This window comes from Pteropus alecto, unplaced genomic scaffold (genome assembly GCF_000325575.1).
Source record: "Pteropus alecto unplaced genomic scaffold, ASM32557v1 scaffold86, whole genome shotgun sequence".
Taxonomy (NCBI): domain Eukaryota; kingdom Metazoa; phylum Chordata; class Mammalia; order Chiroptera; family Pteropodidae; genus Pteropus; species Pteropus alecto.
The window spans coordinates 13,932,164-13,946,556 of record NW_006442109.1 but is presented as its reverse complement, the minus strand read 5'-3'; the positions used below and the strand labels follow the sequence as shown (position 1 = coordinate 13,946,556).

General features: G+C 35.4%; 1 protein-coding gene across 6 annotated transcripts in view; it reads right to left on the bottom strand.

The window, feature by feature from the left end:
• ICE2 (interactor of little elongation complex ELL subunit 2) overlaps nucleotides 1–6,071 on the bottom strand; it is a 50,272-nt gene extending 44,201 nt beyond the window's left edge. For 2 of the 6 annotated variants that reach the window (XM_025038854.1, XM_006920301.3), the window contains exons 1-4: nucleotides 5,949–6,071; nucleotides 5,087–5,223; nucleotides 4,854–4,991; nucleotides 3,196–3,300 (exon numbers count right to left, since the gene is read on the bottom strand). In XM_025038854.1, coding sequence (XP_024894622.1) covers nucleotides 3,196–3,300; nucleotides 4,854–4,894 — 146 coding nt within the window. In that variant the 5' untranslated portion in view covers nucleotides 4,895–4,991; nucleotides 5,087–5,223; nucleotides 5,949–6,071. Of the gene's footprint in view, nucleotides 1–3,195; nucleotides 3,301–4,853; nucleotides 4,992–5,086; nucleotides 5,224–5,323; nucleotides 5,587–5,948 lie in introns of those variants that run through there. The other 4 variants (XM_025038856.1, XM_025038855.1, XM_025038858.1 and 1 more) reach the window with 4 other exon arrangements.
• Nucleotides 6,072–14,393: the final 8,322 nt, after the last annotated feature.

Below are 14,393 nucleotides of genomic sequence, written 5' to 3'. Positions count from 1 at the left end.
GAAATTCTAGCAGTTTAAATTGGCTATATTCAGCAAAGAATGAAATAGCAGCACATCAAGATCATTTCCATGTGCAGTGCTGTCAAAATCTTCATCAGGGAGCAAGCCAAAAGCATCTGACAGGGTTTCTCTAACCACATTTACAGCATTATATTTTATTTCAGTTGAGGGTTTGAAGTTTTCATTTTGTCAACTACTCATTCTCTTTTTTTCACTTAAAGTTTCTATGGAAAAAAGAATTCAAAACTTCAAGTTTCCAATTTTTTAAGTCTATTGGTTTGGGTAGCTTCTTTAAGGAGCATTTGGGTATTGTGCTTTTAGCCTCCATCTAAAGTCTACCTGTATCTCCTGAATTTGATTCACTTTTCTATGTTAAACATTAAAATTGGATATATATATTTTTTCTATTTAAAGCTACTTTTCCCCTTGTTGGATTAAAACTTAGTTATAAACATCTACACCCATACACTTTAATTTCAAAAAAGGAAAATGTTTACGTATCAATGGAGGGAGAAGAGTTGCATAAAAATCTCACGTTGTTAAAAATCATTTAATTAGAGGTATTAGTATTTTCAAAAACGTTAGAGAACTCAAAAAATACAAAATTAGGGGTAATAAAAATTTTACATTCTTTCTGGTTTCTCATTAAGAAAACAGTTGTAAATACAGTCTGAAAATCCATCCCTCACTATAAGTTAGTAAAGTTAAGGTTAGCAAAATAGACTAGAAACATGAAATCAATGCCTTATGTCTTTTTTTTTCTATACTAAAAGGTAAATTACACACACACACAAAATGTTGTGCTATATAGAAATCTAAAGAAAGAAAAACAAACATATTCCTGGAAAATTAAGGTTTTAGGAATTAGGTAAACCCAACTGCAAACAAAATGGCCTCTCTTCTACATAATCCAGACTATAATCCACACCCGGGATATACTAAACAGAACTGGATTTGAAAAGAACTATTAAAATAACAGTGGCAAGATAAAGAAGATTACTATTAGAAATTTTTAGTCTTATGAAGAAAAGATGAAAGCTGAGATGAAAGTTCTTATAACGGTGAGAAATATTTTTTTTTTTAAAGGTAAACAATATATGTTCACTAAATCCCAGGATACTAGAGTTTGTAGGTATTCTTTGATTCAAATAAAGGCAATTCTTTATTTGGTAAGTTTCAAGAAATTTGTTATGCTTGAGAAATAGTACAAGTTGAGTAACAGAAATAGCTTTAAAAAAAAAATACCCATAGATGCACATTCATAAGGGATCTATTGTCTTAATCTCTACAGCTGATACTAGCAAAGAGATTATAATTATGCAGTTTGGCAAAAAGAGTGCTGCTTCTGAAATTGCCGCTTTTAAAATATTTATTTTTTGAAATTGTCTTTTTACTACAACTTCTGCTTGCTTTTATGTGAACTTACCTATTCATTTAATGGAATCAAAAAAGCATTTGTTTCTAAAGTTTTTAATGAAAGTCTGGCAATATTTATCAAAATAAGTACATACGCACCTCTTACAGGAATTTATCCCAGTGCCTATATCAGCACATGTATAAAAAAGATGCTCATTGATTATAATAGTAAAAGAATGGAAACAACTTAAATAAATATCAATAAGGTCAATTAATTGGTTCTACAAACACATCCTCAAAGGTTCAGATTCAAAAGGCTGGGCTAAGAGTGCAAAATCAGTATTTTTTAAAAGCTCCAGAGTCTGATGAATCAGCAAGGTAAGCTTGAAGATGATGATGGCAAGAGACAAGAGTCACCAGAAAATTAGGGGGAAAACAAGGAGAGTGAGATATCTCTATAGTTAAGAACTCAATGATGATGTTGAGGAGCACTAGTGAGGGTGGAAGCCTGATTAGAGTGGGATGTGCAATGAAGAAAAGGTTTTTTATACAGTTTTTAAAAAATATTCTCCTAATCTATTTTTTGATTGGGGAATTTAATCCGTTTAAAGTAATTATTGATAGGGAAGGACTTACTATTGCCATCTTGTTGTTTTCTGCATGTCTTATAGTTTTTTTATATGTCATTTCCTCCTAACAAGCATATATAAGTCTTTAAAGAAGTCTAAATACAAATGAGCAGAGTAAGAAAGTAACTAGGAGAGAACCTGAAGTCCAGGGATTAAGAAGGGAAAAACGAGCACCTTTAAATACAGGCATACTTCAGATGCTAGTGTGGGTTTGGTTCCAGACCACTGCAATAAAGCAATATTGCAATAAAGTGAGTTGTCATCTTTTTGCAGGGTCTTGTCATCAATTTGTAAAAACATAACACCTGTGAAGTGCAATAAAATGAGGTATGCCTGTACTGATTGAGAGCGAAAAAAGATACAGGAGAGGAAATGCTAAGATAGAAAGAGTACTGAGAAGGCAGGGAAAGATGGGGTTCCATTCAGTGTAGAGGCTGGAAATACATTCCTTCCATTGCAAAAGGAATGGAGAAAGGATGAAAGTAAATGTTGAACTCCCCTAAGGGAGCTTCCTAATTCCTCATTTGGTATATTTACACTCCCTTCTAGTAAACTTGTTTACTTGGTTTTAAGATTCATCCACAATAGAGTAGAAACAGCCAATCACAAAGAACAGCTGTTATAGGTAGGCAAGCAGTGAGAAGGGAAAATTATAACTTAATAGCTATTTTCATACAAAAGAAGAAAAAAATCTCCAGCAATTCAGCAGTATCTACTAATATACAAAATGTATATACTACTTGACCAAACAATTCAATTTATATGAATTTATCTCATAGAAATTACAAAAAGTTCATCAATGTATTGTTCGTAATTTCAAAAAAAGGAATACATTTTGCAGCATGAAACCAGCTAAATTAATTAAAAAGTACATCTATATAATGAAGTAATATGCAACAATTAAGACTGAGCTATATGCAGAGGCATGAAAAGACATAAAATATTATTTTAAGTGAAAAAAATAAACTGCAGGACTGTTTTATAGTATTTATAGTATTTATAATATAATCCCATTTTCTTTCAATATATGTGTGGAAAAGTCTGAAAATATATATAACAAAGAGTGGTCAGCATTAGGTATTGAGTTATTCTTTTTTCTAATTTTCACATTTCTAATACTTTGAAAGTTTAATGGTGGATACAGACATAAAACTTCAACTATCATAAAAATAACCAAATATGGAAATAGATAACCAAATAAATATATTACCTGTTAGATAAAATACACAGTTCTTTTAAACTTGGAGCCATGGAATGATCTTTATAATTTTCCCGAGAGAAAAACGTCTTTAGGCCATTTTTTGAGGAAACATCCCTGTGAAGCAAAGTAATTTACTTGCATTTGACAATTCAAAATCTCATGTTAGATTAATCCTTGCTTTTCCTTTAGCATCGAATTAAATATCAGAGATACTAGAGAGTTAAAGATAGAACAGATTAAAGGGTCTGTCAAGAGCAGGGCTCACCTTTGGCTCTGGGCATAACATTAAGATGTTTGGTTATTGACAGAATATGCTTCTCAATTTACTTTTGTTTCATGCACCACTATGTCAGGACAAAAGACACTACAAAGACTGCATATCCTATTTAATTAACTTGACAAATGTGATAAATGGCGTGTTTCTACTAAAATCACTTCTAAGATCAAATACAATTTTCCATAACATAAATAATAGAAACTAACATATTATAATCAATGCTTTCCAGATAGTAAACATACAATAAATGCTGGTTGAATGAAAAAATTTAAAAACTAAAAACACTGAGGACTATTAATCTAGGAAGACAAAGATAAGTAGGATTCTGTGGAAAAGGATAGTTCCAGGGCTACAATACTGTACAAAGGCCCTAAACCACATTTGGTTTCACAATGTCACAATGTCGATGGTATATAAGAGCATCTGTGCTGCTTGTGCACACTTTATGGCAAGGAGCATAAATGTGTATACCCCTAATCAAATGGCAACTTCTGGCTGGCGCGTTCCCAAATTGGGAAATTCTAATATATTTGCTCCATACTCATTTCTTACTCTTTTTAAAGGCATTTATTCAAAAAAAAAAACGATTAAGTTATAAATGGTAAAATTAGAATGTCTTGCTTGCTATACACCAGTGTAGTTATTACTTCTTATAGCACTATATTTGTAACATCTCATGTTTTAAGTGTTTTGCACATCTTAAAGTCATGCGCCTCAGGGACTGTGAGCTCTTTGGAGGAAGGAAGCATTGTTTGGAATAAACAAATACTTACTGAGCACATACAGACTGAATCTTGAGTCAGGTACTATTTTAATCATCTTAATAATCTCATAACTTCTGCATTCTCTTTGGCTAGCAAAGAGTAGATGCTCAGTAAACGTGATAAAGTAATCTAAAGTAGAACATGTATTAGATCTCTACAAAGCCTCTTATGTTACTTAACAAAGTACTCTACTTGTGAAGTTCTCATACACTTCTAAAATATGGTCTATGCATTTATATTATCACTTGATATAGATTCCAACATAACAAAAAGCAGCTTGTCTATTTTTAAAGGGAGTCTTTTGTTACTTGTACAGAAATGGGCAAGGTTCTTGGAAACATGAAAATTCCAGCGTCTCTCCTTCACTAAAACACCAACAATAAGGACACGATGAAATTATACCTAGTAGCAATCTGAATAGTGAAATGCTGTCACTTTAGGAGAAGTGTAGTCAGCTATAATCCAAAAGTCTTCCATCAAAAGATGAGAATAGGGTAAAATCTCAGCCACTGAACTTAGTATCTTTTCTTTCCTCCAAATTTCTCCAGATCATAAACTCTTCTTTCCTAATTCAGCCCAGTCCCACTTCAATTTTCTTCAGGTGATTATAAACAAATGTAACTCACCAGTTCAGCCTTGGTTCACTCATGGCCATTCCAGAGCTCATATTCTTAGATTTCTGCTTTACTCTAGCTCACAATTCTGCTGCCTGGCAGTGCAGGCTCCAGCAGCTGTAGCAGGATTTCTCCAGAATCAACATTCACCTGAGGAAAAACAAAAGGTCAACATTAAAAACAGGTGACTGGCTGGGCCAGGTGCTGTTAACTCATGTGAAGAAGAACCTGTTCCTAACACCTACCATCAACTGACGCGGACACCTGAAACAACAGATCAGACAGATGAATGCTTCCACGGTATTTTTTGTAGAATATCAATGATGATGTAGGGTAAGTCCTTTTCCACTTAACGTACTCCAGGAATGTCACCCTCAAAACACTGCGAAATGAGCAGAAACAGAATGGTGTTCTCATTACTAACCAACTACATCACTTTATGCCATGGAGCTGTATGTCTCAGCTCTCCCCCACTCCCTTACCTCCAAAATAAATCTTGCTTCCATTTTCCTCATGATACACTGTTATGGTGAAGATTCTGGCAAACAATGTAAGCCAAAAGCTTCCTGATATCAAAAGTCTTTCATAGACTTTCAAAGAGAACCTCATTTTTGAGGAGACGGAGGTCCAGGCAACTTAAAGGACATTTTACAAGATCACTTAGAGGAATCACCAAGGCTACAAGTCTGGCTTGACCACTCCATGTTCGGTGTTTCTCCTGCAACCCCAGGAGGAATGATAAAATCTATGTGAGAAAATGATAAATTTAGAAGCTGATCTTGGGCCACAGGACAGGCCTGATCAGCTCACACTTAATCCAGTTCTCACTTTGACCCAGTGTGAAGTTAGGGCAGGAGAGTCGATGAAGGTAAAAGATGCGGCTGAGGGGAAAAAGGACTGAAGGGGAAGAGAAACAGGGTTCCAGGAAGGCAGGTAAAGGGGCGAGCTAAGCCGTGGGCGGGGGCCGCACCACAACCAGCAGCTCAGGGTCCTGGCCTGGTTGAGGGCGCCGCCATGTTCCTTCCTCCCGCCCCTCACGAGCACGCCCTTCTGCAAGGCAGCACCCCTTCTTCCGCGTCGCAGCTGCAAAGCAGTCTGGCCGCCCACCTCGCAGTCTGCAGCAGCTCTGCCCTGGGCCGCGTCCCCACTCCACACACTGCGGTGCACGCTCTGGGAAGCCCTTATTTAAAGGACGTGGCTGCGCCGCCTCGGCACTGCGTGATGACGTCACCAGGGACGTAGCGGGCGGGGCCCTTCGACTCCAAAGGGCCGCTTCCCAGCCTGCGTGCTCCGTGTAGTTTGTCTCGGAACTGTCAGATCGGGCTTGGGATTTGCCGTATAGAACGGGCTGGGGGCATGTTGTCCTAAAAAGTCCTTCACCTCGCGGAGGATCGTAAATTGGGAGGAGGACCGGCGATAAGTACAGTCCTGGAAAGACCGAAACAGACTCATTTTGTGACCTTAGCCCATTATCTTAACTTCCCTAACCCTGACACCTGTTCAGTAAAATGGAGTTACTTCCTTAGTTGAATTTTTGAAAGGATATAATGAAATAAGGGATGAACTATGTTCAACCCAGTACCTGGAGGAATAACTCCTCCACTCCATCCCCATCTTGTTTTAGATGTCAGTTTTCACCTGGCTCTCTGGCTCTCACACACGGTTGTTTGTTTGTTTGTTTGTTTGTTTTTGGTTCTGTTTTTTCCCCCCTCATTCATTAAGGAAAGATTTATTGAGCATTTATAATTCGTGCTTGTTGTTGGGTATATGTAGGACTAAGAACAAATACTGGTTTTTCCAAGAGCTTTTGATTGTTGGGAATCTAAGACATTCACATTAAATAATTATAAAAAGTAGTGATTAGCTACATAAGAGGTATATAGTAGAGAGTACAGAGAGATAGAGAGTTACGAGTGAGAGTAACAAAAAGCAGCTTTGAATAGCTAAAGACTTCTACTGAATGTATGTCAGTTACCACATTGGGTACTTGACATGTCAGCTCATTTGAAGAATTTGAAGTATGAAGATGATGGGAAAGGGCATTCTAGACAGAGACCAGCACAAGGAACTACATAAATTCGTTGCACGAACAGAGTCCAGTTTGTGTGCTATCAGGAAGATGTGTTCTAAATTTCAGAATGATTTATGATTTTTAAAATTATGTTAACATAAACATTCTACTTGTTAAAAATCTCTCTTGAATATAAGGACCCGTAGGTAGTTTATTTTGCCTGGAATGCAAGGTTTATGAAGAATAGTAGAAGAAAAGAGTTTGGAAAAATAGCTTGAGGCCAGAGCGCAGAAGACTAAAAGCTGGACCAGGGATTTTAACTTTACTGTATAAGAAATGGAAAGCGGAGGATGGGGGTGGTGGTGGGGAGCTTATAAGCAGAGGAATGACACAATCAGAGCTATGTTTCAGCAAAGCTTATCTGGCAAGGTGTTGAATACGTTGTAAAGAAGAGATCAGTTAGGAAACAGTGCTTGTAAATGCTTGCAGATCAATTGGTACAATGTCTAGCAGTGTGCAGGCAGCCTTTCTTATAGGTGAGTGATATTGATGGCCTGTGCTAGGACAGAGATGGACATCAACGCAGTGTAGAAGTTCATGTGTTGGGTACTATCTCGCAAACTATGCAGTCAAAGAGACTTGGGAATCTTTGGCAACTGCTCAAGGACTACTCAAGAATTGTTTAAGCATTAATGCTGCTGGGATGCACCAGCCCACAGTAGTGTGCTATGGTAACATCACTGGATGTAGCCTGTGTTGAGATTCCAGATTCTCATCCAGCAGTATGCTCTGGTTTGGTGTATCTTGAGTTCCGGTGGCTATGAGATAGCACACAAAATAAAAAATTTTAGAGCCAGAAGGAACTTTGGAGATTATCTAGTCCAACCTTCTTATTTTCCTGTTAAGGAAACTGAGGCCCAGATTGTCAAGTGACTTTTCCAACATTGCATGATCAGTGATAAAGCTTTATCAGTGATAAAGCCGATACTAAAAATCAGTGATAAAGCCGATACTAAAAATCAGGTCTCATAACTTTTGCTATTACAACACATTAAATATATGCATCATTTTTTCTTTGCGCTCTGCTTTGTAAAACAGAAGCAATTTAGTGAAAACTACATGGATTTTTGGAGTCCAGCATATATGGGTTTGTATCTCAGATTCCTGCTTACTGGCAGTGTGATCCTAGACATGTGTTTCCTCTTTGAGCCTCAGTTTCACCATCTGGGTAATGGAAACAGTAATAGCTCACCTACAGGATTGTTGTGAAGATTATAAGTAAAAGAGTAAATATGGAAAAGTAAATGTTCAATAAATGGTAGCTATTAGTATAAACTTTTTCTGTCAAAAAAAAATCCACAACATAGTGGAGGTGGCACTGTAAACAAATGGTTATAGTACAAATAAGAAATGATATATACATACATACATATTATAGAAGATTCTATGGGAACACAACAAAGAAAGAAGTCATTCTGACTGCGACACTTAGAGACTATTTCAGAAAAATTTAATTTACATTCAGTCTTGAAGGATAAGTAGGAGTTCACTGGGTAGAGAAGCTGTTCTGGATATTCAGGTGTGAAAAATCACAGAAGTGTGAAACCGCTTTTTTTTTTTGCTGCATATTCTGGTGAAAGGGAAAGCTACTGCTTTATTGTGTGTGTGTGTGTTGGGGGGGTGGGCAGAGAATGAAGGTCACTGGACTGAAAGGGGTAGAGGGGCTACAGAGGGTCTTCATGCCATGCTAGATAATATGTACTTTTGGATTTTATCCTCTGGTGGTGAGAAATCCAATGTATGTAACAGTTTTATTGATCTGTAACCTACCTACCATAAAATTCACCCATTTCAGTTGTACCATTCAGTGATTTTTAGTAAATGTATGGAGTTTTGCAACCATCGACATTACCAAGTTTAGAATATTTCCATTACCCTGGAAAATCCTTTCTGCCCATTTGCAGTCAATCCTTCCAACTCCCAGCCCCAGGCAAACACTAACCTACTTTCTGTCTCTATAGGTTTGCCTTTTCCGGACATTTAAAATAAATTAAATCATACAGTATACAGTATAAATCAAATTATAGAGTATAGTCTTTTGCATCTGGATTCTTTTTCTTAGCAGAATATTTTTGAGGATCATCCATGTCGTAGTAAGTGTTAATAGTTGTTTTGTAGCAACTATTTGTGGTAGCTCATTTGTGGATATGCCCCATTATGTCAAATGTTTTATCCATTTGACAGTTGATGGACATTAGATGGTTTCCACTTTTTGGCCATTATGAGTAATGCTGATATGAACATTAGTGTACAAGTCTTTGTATGAACTTTGTGTTTTCATTTTTCTAGGGTAGATATCTAGGAGTGGAATTGTTGAGTTGTATTGTAAATTTATGTTTAACTTTTAAAGGCACTGCCAAACTGTTTTCCAAAGTGATTGTACCATTTTATTCTTTGGATTCTTAAGCAGGGGAAAGGTTGGGTTTTCCATTTCTGCTAAACTGAGAAACAAACTCAGAAGTTGAATGAAAATCCAATTTCAGTTTGAAGGATTTTGTATTTTGAGTTTGTAAAATGTTTCATCAGATCTGAATTTCAAAAAGAACATTTAAAACTGCAGGCACCTGGTTAAGTGATCATAGTTGTTATGAGGTGTGTATTTCTTCTTAAAGACAAAATCAAGACAGAGAAATATGCAAGATCATCTGCCTCTCAGCATAACAGCAGCTACCCTCCGCAGCACATGAAGATGGCTTTGCCTTTTCCTCTGAAAAGGAGAGGCCTGCTCTGCATGGGTCCATTTGATCCAAATGCACATTAGAAGTAGAAGTCTGATTTTGAGAAGCTAGTCTGTTTGATCTTGCCCCATGAAACAAAGCCTAGTAGTAACAGTAGCAACTAAGACATATGTGTGGTCAGGTCTTACTGACTTGTCTATGATTATTACTTTGGCTTTCTCTCCAAAAGTTTAATAATAACCTGACACTTGTTTTCCTTTCTAATTCTGCCATGAAATCATTATAAACAGAAATGTAAGATGTCCCTCTTATACTCTCATTTAAGTACCCATCTTGAAGTGGAGCAAGCTAATCCACAATGAAGAGGTGAGTGTAAACCATTTGTTTTATCAGAAGGAGCTTAGGCATGAGCTTGGCCAAAGGCCTAGAGGTGACAGATTTCATATTTTGAACTCCACGATTTCCATTAACTCTCAATTTCCCGAGATACCAGAAGGTGTTAAATATTTATAATTACATAGAATTTGACAGTTCATAAATATTTCACATGCATGTCATTCTTCCTTTTCTCCAAGATAGTTCGAAATAAAAACAGGATTAGGGACTGTTACATTTGGCAATTTTCAGGATCAATTCAATTATTTATTTTACTGAGCGCAAGAGATGCTTAGGTATTGCAGTATGAGTGTATGGAAGAAAATGCCAACTTCGTTGCCTTTATTCTGACTTCAGAATATTTTATAATTTGAATGTCCTTGATATGACTTTAAAAATAATTTATGGTAAGGTTTTTGCACTGTTATAATAGTGTGATACTTAAATTTACTGGTTCACTCCTACATAATCTACTCAAGAGAAGGGGCAGAGTTGGGGTAGAGCAATGCTAACCCAGGTAAAGTTGGATTTTTTAGTCTTCAGCATCATTAAAGTCTTTGGCATCATTTCTGATGTTCTATTTTAACGATTGCCAAAGCAAAGATGACAAAGTATTGTAGGCTTTGAGAACTGCTCCCCTCCTATGCTCAAGGCAGATATCATTATTCAGTCATGACTCCCTTCTCCTTCGAGACAGGAAGTAGTCTCAGAAGCCTCAATTCTGCATTTTTGGCAGCTACTACCAATCAACAGACATTATCTCACAAATTAAAACTTCATTTTTTGCCTTCTCTGATCATAAGGGTAGCTTGATCCTTATATAGGTTTTTCCCTTGCAAAATGGAAATAAATTTTTTTAAAGAGTACTACAGACCAGTGCTTCTCACACTTTAATATGCAAACCAATCAGCTGAGGATGTTATAAAAATGCAGACTCTGATTTAGTGGTTTTGAAGTGGTACCTGGGATTCTGCATTTCTAATAAGGTCAAGGTCACAGGCGATGCCAGACCTACTGGTCTGTGTACTACACTTTGAGTAGTAAGGTTCTACTAGACTGTTCTCTGGAGATAAGATGTAAGTTAGAAAACTATGCACAATGCAACAAAATAACCAAGAACAAAGAAGAATAACAAGGCAAGTGTTCCATTAGAAGCTGAAGTTTTATTATAGGATAACAGTACATAAAGCACATCTAAAATTGATGTGTTCAATGCACTTTTAATAAAGGTAATGTAATATTAAAGGTACAGTTTCTAAGTACAATATAACAACATTCATATTAGAATGAAAATCGGAGTATTTAAAAGACAACATTAAATCTCTCTTTTTTTTACAGCTTGTATTTACAAAATGAATCAAAATATTTTTTTTTTTTAAATTCAGGACTCAATAAAATAACAAACAGCTGGAAATAAGCAGACTACTGTAAGAGTGAATTGAAAAGAAACCCAATGTATGTGAAAAGTTGGATGATCCTCTAATAAAGATCATTAGCAAAGTTTTAGTACAATACTATTTTTAGGATACCCATAAATGGCTTGCATTTTTAGTGTGGCAGAAAAGGAGTTTTTACATACTGTACACAAAAACAGACATATTTATAGGTACAGTATTACTGTTTCCAAACTTGCATTGTATTTACAGAAGGCTGAGCTTGTTACTCACAGAGTTTTGTGAAATTTGTGTGCTTAATCCTCAAGACCTACACACAATTAGAATCAGCATTTCATGTGGTCTTTTAAAATGTGGATTTAGTACTTGATTGTAGAAGTGTTAACCATAAGGCTTGACGTACTTTATCAATTTACCATAACAACCCAGGAAAAGAGTTTAAATTGGGGTACACTTGTTGTCATTTAACAATTATCAAATGCTGACATGTGCTGGCCACTGTGCAGACACAAAGAAATACAATCTCTATCTTCAGGAAGCTTAGGATACTAAATGGTGCTTTAAAAAAATTTCCATCTTTTTCTAAGCGAAGCAATAAGGAATGACATGATTTGTATTAAAAGAGATTTCTCCCTAAACTGTAGCCAATGCAGTTTAGGTTAACTAATAGGTTAACTATTAGCATTAGCTCTCATTAACCACATGATTGCATTTATAATTAAGGTAACAGCAACTCTTCCATAAAAATGGAAAATGTCTAGAATTGTGGGTAAATATGCAGTGCATGGAAGCCAATAACCATGGCTTGAGAATTTATCACCTTCAATTACAAAAAGTGCAGTAAACAGAAACATTTGCTCTATATTTATAAATTGCTCAAAAATCTTTGCTAAAGATCTTACAAATTCAGTAATATTACAGAACAATTCTAATCAATATTTAATAAGGTTAACTACATCCTTAGTTAGATATTTGATATACTTTGATTTTTAACAATGCCAATAGGTCTTGGGAGAACAAGTGAAAGAGTTTTAACTAAGTTCATTATTAAATGACTTTTAAAATGAAGGTCCTTTGCTCAGTTCATGGAACTGGTTGAGGTCATATTAAAACAGAACATCCCTTGTTGAATTTGCTTTATGGCCCATGTTCTGCAATGACAGTGGACATCTCCATGCTTCTCTGGTTCAGGGAGGAGGGGAAATTTTATTCTGCCATCAAGCCACCAAGGATATTTTATATAAATGCCTATTATCTATAATAGGAGCTAAGTACACAACCCTGTCAAGTACCAATAATATAATTCCATAGTAAGAAAAAAAGTATTACTCCATTAAATTAGAGTGTTTCTTTAGGATCTTGAAGGCCTGGCAAATTATTTTTCAGCTCAGGAGATATGTATAAAGCCAAGTAGCAAACAAAGTAAATGCTAATATGTTTTCATATACCCATATTTATAAACAAATTCACCCTATTGATGTCAAATATCCATACTAAGGAAGTAATTTTATCCTAATTAAATATACTCTAGAATAATTTATATAATGATATTATGTATTTAAAGAGAAAAGCATGTCCCAAATCCAGCACTCTGATACAGCTGCCAGTTGGGCACAGGTAGATATATATATATATATGTATATATATACAAATATATAGTTATACTCAGTGAAATTAACAAGACCCAAAGGTGGTATTGTCTAGGAATAAAAGGTTTTTTTTTGTTGTTGTTGTTCACAAAAGTAACTTATCTAGCACCACACATCAGAAAAACACAAAAATAGCACACTCTAGTTCTAAACAGCTATGTCTAAAATAGATTATATAGTAAAACCAGTATTATACAGCATATTGTGGATTTGATAAACAGATAAATATTTGCACTGAGTAGGCTGTTTATAATATAACATTTTCTTATCTATACAGAAAGAAAGCCAAAAAGTTAACTGTATAGAGATGTGCAGAACAACATTAAATAGTATGACTCAAAAGCAGGGACGAAGGTAAATTTCAAAGAAGAGTAAGAGAGAAAATGTTTACAGGCCATTACAAGTTCTTAAGTTAACAGTAAATAAGGAATCAATTGCTCAAGTTGAAGAAAGCAGTAAACAAGAGATTGCATTTACATGCAGATGTCTAAAATTTGTATTTTTTTTAAAGTCTATGCACAAAAGTCATTTGTTTTATTGCTTGACATTCAGTTATGGCTAGATTATTTAACCTATTTTTTTTTTTTTTGTACTTTGGAAACAAGAATATTGTTAAAGGTGCCATAAAAATGGACAACATCGAAAAAGGTTTGCAAATAAACCACCTAACACTGCAGTTCTTTATACATATTAAAAGCCTTGTCTGGGGTTTGTCATATGTTAAATATATTTAAACTGGGAAAATATGTTGTAGCTTGAAGCCTCCCATTGGCCCAAACATCCAATACAAAAACACATCTCCACAAAAGGAGCAGGCAGACAATACAGGTACATTTAAAGAAGCAGCCAGCTAATGTCCTAATGTTTAAAAATTTACCACTGTTTTTTTATAAGTAATTTCAAACCATTGTGGATAAGAAGAGAATTTTGGATTCAGGAAGGTGTGTACAGTACATATGGATTTGTGTGTGTGTGTGTGTGTGTGTGTGTGTGTGTGTGTGTGTGTGAAATCATAGTCACTATATATTGCTCAAGAATTATCTGCATTTACATATACAATCTGTTCAATGATAACCAAGTTCCTAGAAATAGTATTCATCCACATTGAAGTAATGAGTGAGAAAAGAATCACGTAAACACTGGAGAGAATTTAGTTGCTCTTAGTGAACAACAATGGCATGTGTAGCATGTTAAAGCTAAGAGCAAGCTATCTTTCATTTGTTCTTAGAAGGAAAATAGAAAAAGAAATGTGATACTGCTAATATAGTAAACACACTAAATGTAAACAGCAAACACGAATTCTCTAGGCATCTATTTAAAATAATCATATTCACTTTCTTAAAACAAGCCTCCATGTTATGTTTCATTACTGAAAAAAATGTTTC